The following is an 18,571-nucleotide window of genomic DNA, read 5'->3' on the forward strand; positions in this document are numbered from 1 at the left end:
ATGATAGTGAAGATGATCCAGGACTCTGGAAAAAGAATGGAGGCAAAGATTGAGAAGATGCAAGAAATGTTTAACAAAGATCTAGAAGAATCAAAGAACAAACAGAGATGAACAATACAATAACTGAAATGAAAACTACACTATAAGGAATCAATAGCAGAATAACTGAGGCAGAAGAAAGGATAAGTAACCTGGAAGACAGAATAGTGGAATTCACTGCTGCAGAACAGAATAAAGAAAAAAGAATGAAAAGAAATGAAGACAGCCTAAGAGACCTCTGGGACAACATTAAACGCAACAACATTCGCATTATAGGGGTGCCAGAAGGAGAAGAAAGAGAGAAAGGACCAGAGAAAATATTTCAAGAGATTATAGTCGAAAACTTCCCTAACATGAGAAAGGAAATAGCCACCCAAGTCCAGGAAGCGCAGAGAGTCCCATACAGGATAAACCCAAGGAGAAACATGCTGAGACACACAGTAATCAAATTGGCAAAAAATAAAGACAAAGAAAACTTATTGAAAGCAGCAAGGGAAGAACGACAAATAACATACAAGGGAACGCCCATAAGGTTAACAGCTGTTTTCTCAGCAGAAACTCTACAAGCCAGAAGAGAGTGGCATGATATACTCAAAGTGATGAAAGGGAAGAACCTACAACCAAGATTACTCTACCTGGCAAGGATCTCATTCAGATTCGATGGAGAAATCAAAAGCTTTACAGGCAAGCAAAAGCTAAGAGAATTCAGCACCACCAAACCAGCTCTACAACAAACGCTAAAGGAACTTCTCTAAGAGGGAAACACAAGAGAAGAAAAGGACCTACAAAACCAAACCCAAAACAATTAAGAAAATGGTCGTAGGAACATACATATTGATAATTACCTTAAACGTGAATGGATTAAATGCTCCAACCAAAAGACACAGGCTTGCTGAATGGATACAAAAACAAGACCCATATATATGCTGTCTACAAGAGACCCACTTCAGATGTAGGGACACATTCAGACTGAAAGTGAGGGGCTGGAAAAAGATATTCTATGCAAATGGAAATCAAAAGAAAGCTGGAGTAGCAATACTCATTATCAGATAAAATACACTTTAAAATAAAGAATGTTACAAGAGACAAGGAAGGACACTACATAATGATCAAGGTATCAATCCAAGAAGAAGATATAACAATTATAAATATATATGCACCCAACATAGGAGCACCTCAATACATAAGGCAACTGCTAACAGCTATAAATGAGGAAATCGACAGTAACACAATAACAGTGGGGGACTTTTAACACCTCACTTACACCAATGGACAGATCATCCAAAATGAAAATAAGTAAGGAAAGAGAAGCTTTAAATGACACAATAGACCAAATAGATTTAATTGATATTTATAGGACATTCCATCCAAAAACAGCAGATTACACTTTCTTCTCAAGTGAGCACAGAACATTCTCCAGGATAGATCACATCTTGGGTCACAAATCAAGCCTCAGTAAATTTAAGAAAACTGAAATCATATCAAGCATCTTTTCTGACCACAACACTATGAGATTAGATATGAATTACAGGGAAAAAAACATAAAAAACACAAACACATGGAGGCTAAACAATATATTACTAAATAACCAAGAGATCACTGAAGAAATCAAAGAGGAAATCAAAAAATACCTAGAGACAAATGACAATGAAAACATGACGATCCAAAACCTATGGGATGCAGCAAAAGCAGTCCTAAGAGGAAAGTTTATAGCTATACAAGCCTACCTCAAGAAACAAGAAAAATCTCAAATAAACAACCTAACCTTACACCTAAAGGAACTAGAGAAAGAAGAACAAACAAAACCCAAAGTTAGCAGAAGGAAAGAAATCATAAAGATCAGAGCAGAAATAAATGAAATAGAAACAAAGAAAACACAGCAAAGATCAATAAAACTAAAAGCTGGTTCTTTGAGAAGATAAACAAAATTGATAAACCATTAGCCAGACTCATCAAGAAGAAGAGGGACAGGACTCAAATCAATAAAATTAGAAATGAAACAGGAGAAGTTACAAGAGACACCACAGAAATACAAAGCATCCTAAGAGACTACAAGCAACTCTATGCCAATAAAATGGACAACCTGGAAGAAATGGACAAATTCTTAGAAAGGTATAACCTTCCAAGACTGAACCAAGAAGAAACAGAAAATATGAACAGACCAATCACAAGTAATGAAATTGAAACTGTGATTAACCATCTTCCAACAAACAAAAGTCCAGGACCAGATGGCTTCACAGGTAAATTCTATCAAACATTTAGAGAAGAGCTAACACCCATCCTTCTCAAACTCTTCCAAAAAATTGCAGAGGAAGGAACACACCCAAACTCATTCTATGAGACCACCATCACCCTGATACCAAAACCACACAAAGATACTACAAAAAAAGAAAATTACAGACCAATATCACTGATGAATATAGATGTAAAAATCCTCAACAAAATACTAGCAAACAGAATCCAACAACACACTGAAAGGATCATACACCATGATCAATTGGGATTTATCCCAGGGATGCAAGGATTCTTCAATATATGCAAATCAATCAATGTGATACACCATATTAACAAATTGAAGAAGAAAAACCATATGATCATCTCAACAGATGGCAGAGAAAGCTTTTGACAAAATTCAACACCCATTTATGATAAAAACTCTCCAGAAAGTGGGCATAGAGGGAACCTACGTCAACATAATAAAGGCCAATATGACAAACCCATAGCAAACATCATTCTCAATGGTGAAAAACTGAAAGCATTTCCTCTAAGATCAGGAACAAGACAAGGATGTCCACTCTCGTCACTATTATTCAACATAGTTTTGGAAGTCCTAGCCACAGCAATCAGAGAAGAAAAAGAAATAAAAGGAATACAAATTGGAAAAGAAGAAGTAAAACTGTCACTGTTTGCAGATGACATGATACTATACATAGAGAATCCTAATAATGCCACCAGAAAACTACTAGAGCTAATCAGTGAATTTGGTAAAGTTGCAGGATACAAAATTAATGCACAGAAATCTCTTGCATTCCTATACATTAATGATGAAAAATCTGAAAAAGAAATTATGGAAACACTCCCATTTACCATTGCAACAAAAAGAATAAAATACCTAGGAATAAACATACCTAGGGAGACAAAAGACCTGTATGCAGAAAACTATAAGACACTGCTGAAAGAAATTAAAGATGATACCAACAGATGAAGAGATATACCATGTTCTTGGATTGGAAGAATCAATACTGTGAAAATGACTATAGTACACAAAGCAATCTACAGATTCAATGCAATCCCTATCAAATTACCAATGGCATTTTTTACAGAACTAGAACAAAAAATCTTAAAATTTGTATGGAGACACAAAAGACCCCGAATAGCCAAAGCAGTCTTGAGGGAAAAAAACGGAGCTGGAGGAATCAGACTCCCTGACTTCAGACTACACTATAAAGCTACACTAATCAAGACAATATGGTACTGGCACAAAAACAGGAACACAGATCAATGGAACAAGATAGAAAGCCCACAGATAAACCCACACACCTATGGTCAACTAATCTATGACAAAGGAGGCAAGGATATACAATGGAGAAAAGACAGTCTCTTCAATAAGTGGTGCTGGGAAAACTGGACAGCTATATGTAAAAGAATGAAATTAGAACACTCCCTAACACCATACACAAAAGTAAACTCAAAATGGATTCGAGACCTAAATGTAAGACTGGACACTATAAAACTCTTAGAGGAAAACACAGGAAGAACACTCTTTGACATAAATCACAGCAAGATCTTTTTTGATCCACCTCCTAGAGTAATGGAAATAAAAACAAAAATAAACAAATGGGACCTAATGAAACTTCAAAGCTTTTGCACAGCAAAGGAAACCATACACAAGACAAAAAGACAACCCTCAGAATGGGAGAAAATATTTGCAAATGAATCAATGGACAAAGGATTAATCTCCAAAATATATAAACAGCTCATGCAGCTCAATATTAAAAAAACAAACACCCCAATCCAAAAATGGGCAGAAGACCTAAATAGACATTTCTCCAAAGAAGACATACAGATGGCCAAGAAGCACATGAAAACCTGGTCAACATCACTAATTATTAGAGAAATGCAAATCAAAACTACAATGAGGTATCACCTCACACCAGTTAGCATGGGCATCATCAGAAAATCTACAAACAACAAATGCTGGAGAGGGTGTGGAGAAAAGGGAACCCTCTTGCACTGTTGGTGGGAATGTAAATTGATATAGCCACTATGGAGAACAGTATGGAGGTTCCTTAAAAAACTAAAAACAGAATTACCATGTGATCCAGCAATCCCACTACTGGGCATATACCCAGAGAAAACCATAATTCAAAAAGACACATGCACCCCAATGTTCATTGCAGCACTATTTACAATAGCCAGGTCATGGAAGCAACCTAAATGTCCATCGACAGACGAATGGATAAAGAAGATGTGGTACATATACACAATGGAATATTACTCAGCCATAAAAGGGAACGAAATTGGGTCATTTGTAGAGATGTGGATGGATCTGGAGACTGTCATATAGATACTGTCATACAGAGTGAAGTAAGTCAGAAAGAGAAAAACAAATATTGTATATTAATGCATATATGTGGAACCTAGAAAAATGGTACAGATGAACCGTTTTGCAGGACAGAAAATGAGACACAGATGTAGAGAACAAACGTATGGACACCAAGGAGGGAAAGCGGCGGGGGGTGGGGGTGGGGGTGTGATGAATTGGGTGATTGGGATTGACATGTATACACTGATGTGTATAAAATTGATGACTAATAAGAACCTGCTGTATAAAAAAAGAATAAAATTCGAAAGTTAAAAAAAAAACAAACAGATCAGTGGTTGTTGGGGATTAGAGGAGGTATTAATATGGGCACTTTTTTGGAGTGAAGGAACTATTCTATATTTTGATTGTGGTGGTAGTTACACAACTGTATATGGCCAAAATCTGCAGAACTTACACTAAAAATGGTGAATTTTACTTTATGTAAATTATCCTAAATGGAAAAAGTATACATTACTTTTAGTTTTTACTTCAAGAGCAACAATGTAAAAAATACTCTAGTCCCTTCTGAGAAAGATAATACTGAACACACCATAAGCTAATGGTAAACGATGTTGTCTTAGCTTAACAACTTGGCTTCTCTGGAGGATGAGCTAGCATGTCAGTGAACCGAAGACAGGAAACAGACTTGATGCTGTTGGTTAACTGATCTACCTTTGTTCCGTGGTCACACTCAGCTTCTAAGCACTACCAATTCCTTCTTAAATGTGTATTTCAAATCTATTCCTTCTCATCTACTCTTCAAATCTTCTATCACGCCCAAGATTAAAAATCTTCACCAATTCCCAAGCACCCACAAAAGTCCAAATTCATTAACACAGCCTAAGAGGCCCTTTATTATCTGAACCAACCTACCCTTCTGGATTTATCTTCCACCACAGGCAATGATATTACTCACTGTTACCTTTCAGGAAGCAATTTGGCCATTTATACCAACAGCCTTAAAACAATCTAAACTCTTTGACCCTTTAACCTATTATTCCTACTTCAAGGAATTTATTCTGGGGAAATAATCTGCATAATACTAAAAATGAGACAATCCAAATAAAAACAGGAGAATTACTAAGAAAATCATAATATATCCACAGGATAGCTTGTGATATAGCTGTTAAAATTATGTTTACGGTAAGCTTTTAATGACATGGGGGAAATATTTATGATTTGGTTTAAGTGAAAAAATAAGCTGGCTATAAAGTTTTATGTACAGTAAAATACATAGAGGAAAAAGAAATTTCATCTCTAACAGTGGGAATATAAGTGACTTTTATCTACTCCCTAGTTTCCTCTATTTTCCAAGTTTTCTATGATGAGCAAATTTTAAAAATTAGAAATATATACACACAAACGCAAAACTTTTGACTCAGTAATTGCATACCTAGGACTCTATTTTGAACAAACAACGCCAATGAAGGCAAAGATTTATGCTCAAGGATGACAGAGCACTACTTACAATACGGATTTAAATCTAACAGGAAGATGATTTAATACCATCACTGTATATGCATAATACCATTACACAGTTTAGTTTTTACAGATATATTTAACATACCATAAAATTGACCCATTTAAAGTGTAAATTCAGTGGGCTTTAGTATATTCACAGTTGTGCATCCATCACAGTCTAGTTTTAGAACATTCTGAACACCTCAAAAAGAAACCCAGTACTCATGAACAATCACTCCTCTTTCCCATTCTTACCCACCCCAAACCTAGCCAACCACAAATTTACTTCCTGTCTCTATGTATCTGCCAATCCTGGATATTCTATATAAATGGAATCATACGACATGCAGTCTTTTTCTGACTGGCTTCTTTCACTTTACATGTGTTAAGGTTCATCCATGTCATAGCATGTATCAGTACATCATTTATTTTACTGCCAAATAATACTCCATTGTATAGATATACTACATATTATCTATCCAATCAGTTGATGGACATCTGGGTTGTTTCCACTTTGAGGCTATTATGAATAACACTATGAACATTCATGTACAAGTTTTTATGTGGACATGTGTTTTCATTTCACTTGGGTATATAACTAGGAGTGAAACTGCTGGGTCATATGGTAACGCCTAAGTTTAACTTCTTAAGGAAATGTCAAACCATTTTCCAAAATGGCTGCACCATTTTACATTCCCACCAGCAACATATGTGGGAGGGTTCCAACTTCCCCATGCCCTTGCCAACATTTGTTAGGTTTTTTTTTTTACAGCCTTCCTAGTGGGTATGAAATAGGATCTCACTATGTTTTGATCTGCATTTCCTAGTGGCTAATGATTTTGAGCATATTTTCATGAGCTTACTGACCATCTGTGTATCTTTCTTTAGAAAAATGTCTATTCAAAGCCTTTGCCCATATAATTCAGTTGTCTTTTTATTGTTGAGTTGTAAGAGTCCTTCATATATTCTGCAAGTTCCTTGTCAGACATATGATTTGCAAATATTTTCTCCCATTCTCTGGGTTGTCTTTTCCATTTTCTCAATGGTGTTCTTTGATGCAAAAAAGTTTTCAATTCTAATAAAGTCCAATTTATCTATTTTTCTCTTGGCACCTGTGCTTTTGGTGTCACTGCCTAAAAATACCAAGAAAATTGTCAAAAAAACACTGCCTAATCCAAGTTCACAAAGATTTATGCCTATGTTTTCTTCTAGGAGTTTTATAGCTTTAGCTCTTATATTTAGGTCTATGACCCATTTTGAGTTAAATTTTGTATATAGTGTGAAGCAGGGATCCAAATTCATTCATGTGGACATCAGTTGTCCCAGCATCATTTGTTGAAGACGCTATTCGTTTCCCCATTAAATTACCTTGACACCCTTGTCACATTGAGATGTGAGAAATAAAGGACATAAAACTGTTACAGATGAACTCAACTGTTTGAGAAAAATCTACATTGACATTCTCCAGATATTCACTATCTCCCTTATTTCCATTATAGTACTTATTACAATCTCCAATTATCTTATTCATTTATTTACTGACTTCTTACCTGTCTCCCCCATGAGAATGTATATTCCATAGGAAAAGGGACTTTGTCTTGTATACTGTTGAATCTCTAGAACCTACAACAGTACTTGATTCTCAGAAGGTACCTAACACTTATTTATTGAAAGAATGAGCATATGTTTAAAATGGCCTGAAAGAAAGTGCACCAAATGCACTTTGGATAGGACTGTCATTACAACTCAATTTTCCTTAATGTTCTATAATGAGCATACATTATTATTACAATCAGATGTGAAGATATTTTAAAGATCTGTAATACTTCTGGATCAATTTGTTGTTCCTCAAAGTTCCAAGAACCTCAATTTTTGCCAAACTATTCTAGCTTCTTTTATATAGGACCCCAGCAAAATGACACCACCAACTACCTAGTGGCTCAGGTGTAAATCTTCGGAATTATCCTTGATGTCTTTCTTTCCCCTATGCCACACACCCAAACGATCAGTAAGTCCTGTCAGCTCTTCCCCCAAATATACAATATCCAATCACTTCTCACTATCCCAGTACTAACAATCCTAATCCAAGCTACCACTGACTGATTGAATAATAGCAACAGTCAATCTGTTTTGTCCCCATTTGTACATCTAAATCCTATCTCATTCCACAACTTAACACCCTAACACCTCCCTACCACCAAACACCCGACAGCTTCCTGGTGCAATCACCTTGGCTTACCCAGTTCTAGCTCCTGCCTACAATCCATTTCCTACTTTTCTCCCTGCTTTTCACCGAATTCCAACTACACAAACCTTTTGTGTCCCTGGCATGTCAAGCTCATTCTCTTCTCAAGGCCTATTCTACTTACAGAGTTCCTTCTACCTGAAATGCTCTTAACATGGCTAGCTAGCTCCTTCTTGCCATGCAAGTCTTAAGCTCAAATGTCACCCCAAGAGGACTTCCCTAAGAATCTACCCCAAGGTAGGCAACTTTTCTAGTACTCCCTATTGATCACCCTGTTTTTTTCACACCAGTTGCCATTACCTGACATGATCTTGTCATTTTTTGGTTGTCTCTCCCACCCGCCCACTCCCATTAGAATATAACTTCTACAAGGAATGGACTTTGTTTTTCCGTACTGTATGCCAAGTACCTGGGTCAGTTCTTGGCATATAATAACTTCTCAAATATTTATTGAATAGATGATTGTTATTCTAAACCTTGCGGGCAATGAAGAACTGTGTTTCATTCTCCATTAATTACTTCAGGAAAAATATAACTGTGAGTGGAAGACAAGATATTTTTACATCAAGGATCAAAATCACCTGAAAAGTCAAATTAAAAAGTTGATCATAAAAAAATGATCATATATAATGACTCCAAGTAAAATAACATTAAAGAAATAATAAACAATAGAAACATGTTTTTATGCACTCCTTCACCGTTTTCATTTTATCTACAATTACTGAAGTATACACTGGTGTACTCAGAATATAAAGAAAAGAGTCTGTTAAACTTGGATCTAAGGTTGTTTAATATTATTATTTTAGCCACTGCTGATAAGCACTTTACTATGTGCCAGGCATTGCTTTACTTACATGCATCGACAAAATGTTGTGATGGTAAGTACTACTATCATTCCCACTTGGAGGAATGATGAAATTGAGGCACAGAACAGTCAGTAATGTGTCTAAGGTCATACAGTCAGTAAGTGGCAGAGCAAGATTCAAAAACCCTAGGCAGCCAGACTCTGAGCTCAAGCTCTTAACCACTTCTCAGTACAGTTTAACAGTAATGATAACAATACCTACCTCACTGGGTTGCTATAAGGATTGAGTGAGATAAGTTAACACAATGCCCGACACACAGTAAATACTTATAAGTTATCTAAGATAGCATTACTTCTTGTTCTTTCATTGTTACGCTTTCAAGTGCTTTTCTATGGTTCAGGATGCCTCAATGAGCATCAAATACCATTCAGTTTCATTTTTAAGAAAGAAAGGGAATTGGCATTACTGAGCAGTTTTTTTGTGTGTCAGAATTAGTTGAAAGGTGCTACTCTAATAATACTTGCCTTATCTATCTCAAAGGATTTTCACTGTTAAGACTCGAACTAAACTATAATGCAATATACAAAGGGGAGGTACTATTCAATTAGTTCAGTACTTAAAACTCAATTCCCATTGTATTAAAAAAAAGGTATGTGGGAATAGAAAGTATAAAAATTAAGTAATCCGTCTCCCTGGGACCCCGCCACATCATAATGAAGAATGCCCTCTCATTCCCTCATTCGTGTTCATTCGGTAACATCTGTTGTGGGCCTACTAGGAGAGGTGCTGTGCTATTGAAATATACAAATCCTAGCCAATGGAGCTCAACAGTCTAGTCCCACGAAACATCTTAATAAGTTCCATAAAAGGGATTCATAGGCTATCTCAGCAGTGTTAGTCATATGCAGACATGCAGAGAATTAACAGAAGTGTTGGTACCCACGCTAACTTCCCCTTACAAATTAAACAGGCCAATCCACAAAGTCTGAGGCTGGTCCATTAAGGTGGCCACTAACCACATGTGGTTTACAGAGTCCATTAAACATGGCCAGTGCTGCCGAGGAACTGCATTTTTAATTTTATTTCACTTTAATTAACTTAAATTTTAAAACTGATTATCAATTCCATTACTGGAAAACTAAGTATGCTTGGAGCAACTTAAGTATATGACTGCTTTTTCAACTGTAAATTTTATATCTAAATATATACCAAATATTTCCAATGAAAATTGAGCATCTGAATTGAGCTGTGCTGAGTATAAAGTATACACTGGATTTCAAACAATTTGTATGACAAAAGAATGTAAAATGTCTCATTTTTTAATTGATTAAATGTTGATACAATATTTCAGATATATTGGGTTAAACAAATTTCATCTTTTCTTTTTACCTTTTTAATGGGGCTACTAGAAAATTTTAAAATACATATGTAACCCACATTTTATTTCTATTCGACAACACTGGTCTAAAGATGACTTAACAACGTTTTTAAAACAAGGCTTCAATGATTTGAGAATTCCTCAGAGCTTCAGAGCTTCCATAACTGACTTAAAAGATAGCTCCAGCGCAAGCTGGAGAAGTTCTACCTGTATCTGCCCATGCTTTAGTTTTAGCTCTATTACTTAAAATAAAAAAATTTTAAAAAAAAACCTACCACCAACAAAAATGTGCTTTGTGAAAGAATTTAAAAATTTACAAGTTGGCAATCTTCTGAAAACAAGCCAAGATAGGAATATGGGTAGAAAATTCATCCTTCTTTTCTGTGATAAGGCAAAGAGGAGGAACAACCTATAAAGTAACGCAAAAATGTTGAAAGTAGTAAACAGTCTTCCTCTAATGTGATCCAAAAGCACAAACACACAGATAAATCAGTTTTAAATGTAGGTTTCCTGCTACAGTACACACTGAAGTTTCTACCTTTCAAGTGCTCATCCTAAGCCTTGTTGCAACAGAATAAGAGTTCTTTGACGGTCCCTTGTCATGTCAAAAAAAATAAAGCCAAAATCTCCACCATTTCACACTACAGATTAAAACATGAATTTTAAGAATTCTGACTGCATTTTTCCCGAGATCAGCTACTTTTAAAAGATCTACCAAAAATTGATTCTTTAACACAGCAAACAAATCATGAAATAGGGTAAACAGCACATAAGCGTTACAATGTCAGCTACTAGAAGACAATCTTACAAGAGTTAAGGATCACTCAAGACTATGTACTCAACTCTATGGGGGCCCTTGTACAGAAGATTCCTTGTACATGAATTCCAAGATTCCATGAATTAAGTAACAAGTCTGTCAAAGCATTACTGAGATGAACCAATCTGATGTTTATTTTTCTCTGCTTCTCCCAATGTAAAATTTCAAGCAAAACGAACAGGAGACAGCTTTTAGAAGCAGGACAACTCCAAGTGAAAACTAGTTTCTAACATCAAGGCAAGGAGGCAGGGACAGAAGAAAAACTGATTAAAATATTTCTGAGTGTTACGTATAAATCTTTGAGTATGTCTTTCATGGAAAACCTAGAGAGGAATATTAGGCTATGTGGAAAGGTAGCTCAAGATGCTTAAATAACAAGCATCATGTTTATGGTTTATTTTGTTCTGTGGTTTAGGTATGCAAATAGCAAAGAGTATGACAGAGACCAGGCCTAGTTATGCAGACTAGAGCATTACTCTGTAGATAAAAAAAAAAAGTCCATGTTAAAACAACAGTTTTTAAAGAGTTTCAATTTTTTTTTTCAAATTTCAAATGTGGTGTTCGGCTCAAAGTATCTTAATTATTACTGAAAGAAAATATAAGTTACATTAACATAAATAAAAACACAAATGTTTAGAGTCTTCCTGTATACAATAAACACCATTTTGATTTAAAACAATTCTATTTATGAAAAACGATTATGGTTATTTGTTTTATTTTTTTAATAGACTTTATTTTTTAGAGACATTTTAGGTTCACAGCAAAATTGAGCAGAAAGTACAGTTTTCCCCTATATCCCATGTGTGTTTGTTTTTAACATTTTGGCTAGAGGCACCGCCGAGGAAAAAGAAAGAAAAGGATAAGTATAGAACAAAGGATGTTAATCTCCACGGCCTGTGGCAAAGACGGAACTCTATTCTGGATCACTGTGCATTCTACCACGACCAGGGCCTCACAAGGGCAGGTGGCTAGAATTAAGAGTACTGAACTTCTGTTACTTAGCAGCTTGAGAGGCACGCAAAGAAAAGCAGGTGCCGGAGGCAAGGTATATTGGTCTTCATTATGCAGGTCTGGCTTTGACAAGCACATTCTCGCTGATTTTCTTTTAAGGTCAGATTTACTTTATAGCTCCACAAATGAGTTTACATGAAGACGTGAGGAGTATTTACACAATGTCAGATTCACTGAAAGCGCATGCATGTAAAAACATAAGCTGCAACAAGAATGAAAAGATACTCAACTACTGCTAATCAGAGAAATGCAAATTAAAAGAATGAGAAACCATTTCACACCTATCAGATTGGTTTTCAAAGTCTCATAACGCCAAGTAGTGAAAACAGAGAAACAGGCTCGTGAAAGTAGCTGATGGGAGGCAAACTAGAACTAAACCTCACCAAGTTCTTTTTTTCAAAGTTGCAAAAGGATACCTGAAGCATGATAACATTTATATAAAATTTTAAAATACATCAAGGCAACATATATTATTACAGATGCATACATGTACAACTGAAAGTATGGAAACATCAATGAAATGTGTTAGTTTCAGGTGACTATGTTGAACTTTACCTGAGCCCTGAGCTCCTGAGCTCCTGAAAAGCAGTGAAGATTAAGAAATTCACTCCCATCATTTTGTGTTCAGGGCAACAAAAGGATCCTGCCCTTGCTTACTTCCAGATTAAGACCTGTCCGCAGGCTTCCTCAAGACTCCTCAGTTTACCAGCCCCAGGTCTCTGTCCTTTTTTTTTGTTTTTTGTTTTTTGTTTTTGAGATGTCCCTCATTTTAATTAATGTTCTCTCAAATGCAATAACCTGCAAAAATCATCTCCTTAATTGGCCAGTACATTACGTCTTTGACACAGGAGTGGTTACCTCTGGGGGGAGAAGGGAATGGGATGAGGAAAAAGATGCGTATTTACCTGTAATGGTAACATAAAAACCTGAAATGTGGCAAAAAGTTAACCTTTTCTTTTTTTGTACAAAGGAACTTATTATTCTGTGTACCTTCCTGCTTAAAATGTTTCCAAGTTAATTTTTAAATTATTTTAAAACCTGATGTGGAGTCAGAAAAGGCCACAAGTCAATTAAACCTTTACAGGCTGTTTTCTAATATGTTAAATAGGCACAGGAACACATGCCCAACCTCTTCCACTAGATTGCTGTAAGTAAAAGTGTTTTTGCTAATCATCAAGCAGAAGAATACACGTGTAATTCAGTCTGAGCCAACAGCTCAGAGCCGAGTTCTGATTAGGGTAAGGTTAAGGGTTAGATTATCATGCAGACCTTTACTGTTTCAGGGACAAGACTACACTCTGACTTCCCAGAGAGCCACTGGTTACAAGAGGAGCTAGGCCAGTCTCCTGTGATGTCTCAATCCATACCCAACAGGAAGAACTACTCAGCAGATAACCCTAGGAATTTGATGGTAGGCTGGTAAATAATCTTTGTATGAGGAAGCTGGCGCACCCAGTACACACGCACACCAAAGTTTTGTTTGGAGTGTGTAGATGTGGTTCCTGTGGAGGGTAGGCTTTTTTTTTTTTTTTGGCACTGTAAAGTGAGACTTTAAAAACATGAAATCTCATCTTAAAGTGCTCAGGGTGATCTTCTGAGTTGGTTTCAAATTGCTTTATTCCCAAGTGCTTCGAGAAGACTTGGTGAGTACCAGGAGGTGATTTTGTTAATGTAGAACAAATCCATCAACAGTTAAAATTTAATCTGAAAAAAAAAAAATCTTAGAAACTTGGAACCAAGTATCTAACCAACAGATCTAAACAGTTTCAAATACAGAGATAAAGTGCTAAAATCAGGGAATAAACTTACATCTTCACAATATTCTCTAATAGCTGGAATGAAGGGAGAAGCTCTGTGCTCATAAGGCTAAATACAAGAGTAAGCTTTAAAAATGGTCATCTACACAAATGAACTGATCTACGAAACAGACATACTCACAGACAAAGAGAACAGACTTGTGGTTGCCAAGGGGGAGGGGGTTGGGGGAGGGATAGACTGAGGTTGGGGTTAGCAGATGTAAACTTTTATATATAGATCCTACTGTATAGCACAGAGAACTATATTCAACATCCTCTGATAAACCATAATGGAAAACAATATTTAAAAAAGAATGTATATATATGTATAACTGAAGCACTCTGCTGCATAGCAGAAATGAACACAACATTGTAAGTCAACTGTGTCAATTAAAAAAATAAAATAAAAATGGTCACCTGTATTCTAAACTCTCTTTCTTTGCAAGCATCCTAACAAGAGTAGTTCATAAGTTCTTCCGACCTCCCTAAGTCTGAAACGTACTCGGAATCACCCATCTTAATTAATTTTTATTTCTCCTCCTCCTTCCGAACCATAAATATTTAAAACAGACTCTTCATTTTATTTGAATGTATAGAAATAAGAAAGTTAAGCTTTCAAGTTTAAGCATTTAGCTAAAGTAAACAGGTTTGGTCCTATTTCCAAACAGAAAATAAAGTTATGTCAAATCAGAAGGCACTAAAGCCGGCTCCAGCCTGATTCAAAGCACTTTCGTCAGAGTGGATGGTCTTAAATTTACGAAAACTCAAAGCCCTTAGATTAAGTCTTTTAGCATAAAGTAGTATACAAAGTAGTATAATCTTAAAGAAGTTAGAAAGTTGCAAGATGCTGATCTTCTTTGTAGCTTACAAAGTCAACCCAAAGAAGAACCAAAAACTGAACATCAAATTCGTACTACATATCCTCAGTCATCCAGAAACTACTGTTTAATCTCTAATTTTCTTCCACCACTGAGCCAGTCTGCATAGCCCTGAAAGGTGCAATACCGTAAGAAAACCCAAATCGTCATTCAGTGAAAACATTGTGTAGGAAGATAAACTGGTACCAACTGCTTCCAGGCAGACAGATGCAATAACAGTGTAATATTTCCAGCAAAGTCTGGTGAGCCTTTGCCTGCAAATCATTGACCAAAAATGGTAACAGTATGCGCAGTCTACAGAAAATGACAAAATGTTCTACTTGTTTGTCCACTTAAGAGCACGGTTCTACAGCAAACGAGAGTGACAGTTTAGAGGGGAAAATACGTGAATTAAGCAGAATCCAACAACTAGAATATGCGGAACATCTGTTTACTTTTTAGCGACTCGGATAGCTTAATGGACTTCAAAAAGCTTTTTCATTTGCTTTTATTAGCATCCCACCATCATGCCCACCCCCTGCACGCTAAATGCTGGCAGAGCCAACCTGTTTGCAGGTAAAAGAAAATCTGTGACCGTACATGGAGGCCGGACAGGCCACCGCCCGGCCGGACGCGCAGGACGAGGAGCTGCGGGACGCGGACCACCGGGGGCGGCAGCAAAGGACCGCAGGCCCGGTTCGGAATCGCGGGGGTCACGCTCGGTGGTCATCCCGCCCCCCAGGTGTCTCAATAAAGGCCTCGTTCCCTCCTCGAGACGCACAGACCTCAGGGGCCGAAACCGCCCGAGTCGCCGACCGCCCGCGCCCGGCCTCTGAGAAACGTGCGCCAAAGAGGCCCCCACCCGGGAGCGCCGGCGGACCCCGGGCGGCGTCGCCGGCGCGGGGGGTCGACCCCGGCTGGGCTACCGAGGCCAGGCGGAGGCCTCGCAGCGGCGGCGAGAATGCAGCGGCCGGGGAGCCGCCCCGGCGCGGGGCCCAGCGGGTCCGCGGCGGCCGAAGCCCGGGTACCCCCGCGCCGCCGCCGCCCCGACACCGCGGCGCCCCGGGCCCCCAGCTCACCATCTTCGCTGCGGCGGTCGCAGAGCGCGGAGAGGGAGCCAGCGAGCACCAAGTCTGCGGAGCGTCCTCCTCACAGCAGCCCCGCTAGCCTCCCAGGGACTGGCGGGCGCCTCGAGCCCCGACGCGGCGGCGCACGTCACGCGCTGCCCACCGTTGCTACGCAACCGGCCGACCTGGCAACGCCCCGCCCCGGCGGCCCCCCAACCCCGACTCCACGGGGGCGGGGTCTTCCTCGCCTTCCGGAGAAGGGGCACCGGGTACCCCTCACCAGCTCTGGCCTGTCGGTGGGGGCGAGGTCCTCCCCCAACAGCTCCGGACGAGGTGGGCGGAGCTTCAGCTGGCACCTGCGGGCGAGGGGCGGTGGCCCATTCACCGGGGCGGGGCCACGTGGCGCCCCGCCCACTGCGCTGCCGTTGCTCTTACATGGAAGTATCCACCTGGCCAGGTGTGCACTGCCGCGAGGGGCGGGGCCTGGGAGGGGAGGGGTGAGAGGGGCGGGGCCCGCGGCGGAGGAGGCGGGAGGGAGGAGGGAGGATGGCAGGGAGGGACGGACGAAGGAAGGACCAGCGGGAGCCCGGGCGCAGGCGGTCGCGGGGGCCGCGCGTCCCGCATTTTTTACCTACTTTGGTGCGATTCCCGCCATCCTCGCCTGATTGGCCCAGCCCGGCACGTCGGGCCCTCGGGCGAGAGGAAAAATCTGCACATTTTTCCTCTTTGCCGAGGCGACTGTGGCGATTCAGAGCGCTCTGAGTCACCGCTAATTTCAGGTCTGGAAAAAACAAGGAGTGATTTATTTGTCTTTGGGAACAGCCCGGGAAAGCAGCACTGCAGTCCGCAGCAGTGTGGCTGGGAAACGGCAGAGATGCCTCAGGATGGTGGCGCCAGCCCCGCTGCTCCGTTTTGGGGGTTTTTAATTTGGGATTGCGTTTTTTTTAATGGGCGGTTGCATCAGAAACACAATTTTCAGAGGGCCAGAAGGAATCCCAGCGCTTTTTCTGAAGGTGTTTTTCTGGGGAATAAAGGCAGCAAAGAATTTACAACCGTGATGATTAAGTTTTACTTAGTTTAGGCTACCTAGAACTTAACAGGCCTCTACCAGAACTATTTTAATTCTCCAAATGTGAGGCTTTTGGACAAGATGGTAAATAGGTTTTTTGCTTTTCCTGGGCACTATATAAAATCTAGGTTATATGTGGCTTTTATTCTGGCCCCTAGACATAGAAACTCATTTCTCATTACTCTCCTGTTTTGTGTTTGTTTTCTCTTTAAGAAAGAAAGTTGTGGCAATTCTAAGCCTTAGCACCTACTACAAGATTTTTGGCAGGCTAGAGCAGTGGTTTGCAATGTGAAAGAGAACTTATTCCAAGTCAGATTTGTGTGCCCCATCCCCAGAGTTTCTGACAATGTATCTCAGGTGAGACCCAAGAATTTGCATTTCTAACAATTCCCGGATGATGCTGATGTGGCTGGTGGGTATCAGCACTTTGAGAAGAAAGAACCCACCTGTATCCAGCTGCAGCTGAAGCCCTGTGTTTCCCTGTCGGCCAGGACTCAGTGCCACCCTCCATCTCTGAGTCCTCAAAGACTTCTTTTCTGTTCAAAACTGAATCGTGCTCATGTAAGGACGCAAGTCGGGCCTGCTCCAGCCTCTCTTATGCGTTTCGTCCTCCTCACTGCAACCAGAGTTATGGCCAAACAGAGGAATCTGATCCTGTCACTTTACTGCTTAAAATTTTCTGTGGCTTCCTCCAGAAATCTCAGCAGTTCAGTCTGGCCCTTCTGCCTCTGGCCTCAGCCTGCCTTTTTTGTCCTGTCTCCCACACTTTCCAAAGTTCTCAATTTCCTTCCAGACTAAACTTCTCATTCCAGAATCCTTCTTGCTCTAACTGCCAACATCACGGGCCTGTTGGTCTCTCATCCTGGAATGTTCCCAAGAGTCTGGAGACTTCTGACCACTTCCCAAGGGATCAAGAGTGGGTCCTTCTATAGTCCCACAGTTCATCACTTCTCAAACCTTGATAAGCATCCAGACCACCTGAGGATCTTGTCAAAATAAAAATTCAAGGGTTTAGAATTGGGTCTCAGTTGCCCCAGGAAATTCAGATGCTGCGGGTCCTCAGACCACACTTCCATAGTGAGGTCTTAACGTTTTTCCCTACTGTTAGTATAGCTGTAATTTATATATGCATTTGCTGCCACCATCACTATATTGAGAGATCTTTGAGGTCAAGGGGTGTTTAGGATGCATTTTTTAAAAATTTATTTATTTTTGGCTGTGATGGGTCTTCGTTGCTGTGCACAGGCTTTCTCTAGTTGCGGCGAGCGGGGGCTACTCTTAGTTGCAGTGCGCAGGCTTCTTATTGCGGTGGCTTCTCTTGTTGCAGAACACTGGCTCTAGGCGCGTGGACTTCAGTAGTTGTGGCACGCGGGCTCAGTAGTTGTGGCTCACGGGCTCTAGAGCGCAGGCTCAGTAGTTGTGGCACACGGGTTTAGTTGC

General features: G+C 39.6%; 2 protein-coding genes across 4 annotated transcripts in view; one reads left to right on the forward strand and one right to left on the reverse strand.

Moving 5' to 3' along the window:
* DSTN (destrin, actin depolymerizing factor) overlaps window positions 1-16,205 on the reverse strand; it is a 36,463-nt gene extending 20,258 nt beyond the window's left edge. Inside the window, exon 1 of the mRNA XM_082431735.1 lies at window positions 16,075-16,205. Within this exon, the coding sequence (XP_082287861.1) occupies window positions 16,075-16,077 (3 nt within the window). The 5' untranslated portion in view covers window positions 16,078-16,205. The remainder of the gene's footprint in view (window positions 1-16,074) is intronic.
* A 205-nt stretch (window positions 16,206-16,410) lies between these two features.
* Window positions 16,411-18,571, forward strand: part of BFSP1 (beaded filament structural protein 1) — a gene marked incomplete at its 5' end in the record, with an annotated part of 67,080 nt that continues 64,919 nt past the window's right edge. The window contains one exon of one of the 3 annotated variants that reach the window (XM_082431689.1): window positions 16,411-16,519. The remainder of the gene's footprint in view (window positions 16,520-18,571) is intronic. The other 2 variants (XM_082431690.1, XM_082431688.1) reach the window with 2 other exon arrangements.

The sequence above is a fragment of the Balaenoptera physalus genome (genome assembly GCF_965194825.1).
Source record: "Balaenoptera physalus genome assembly, chromosome: 16".
NCBI classification, from domain to species: Eukaryota; Metazoa; Chordata; class Mammalia; order Artiodactyla; family Balaenopteridae; genus Balaenoptera; species Balaenoptera physalus.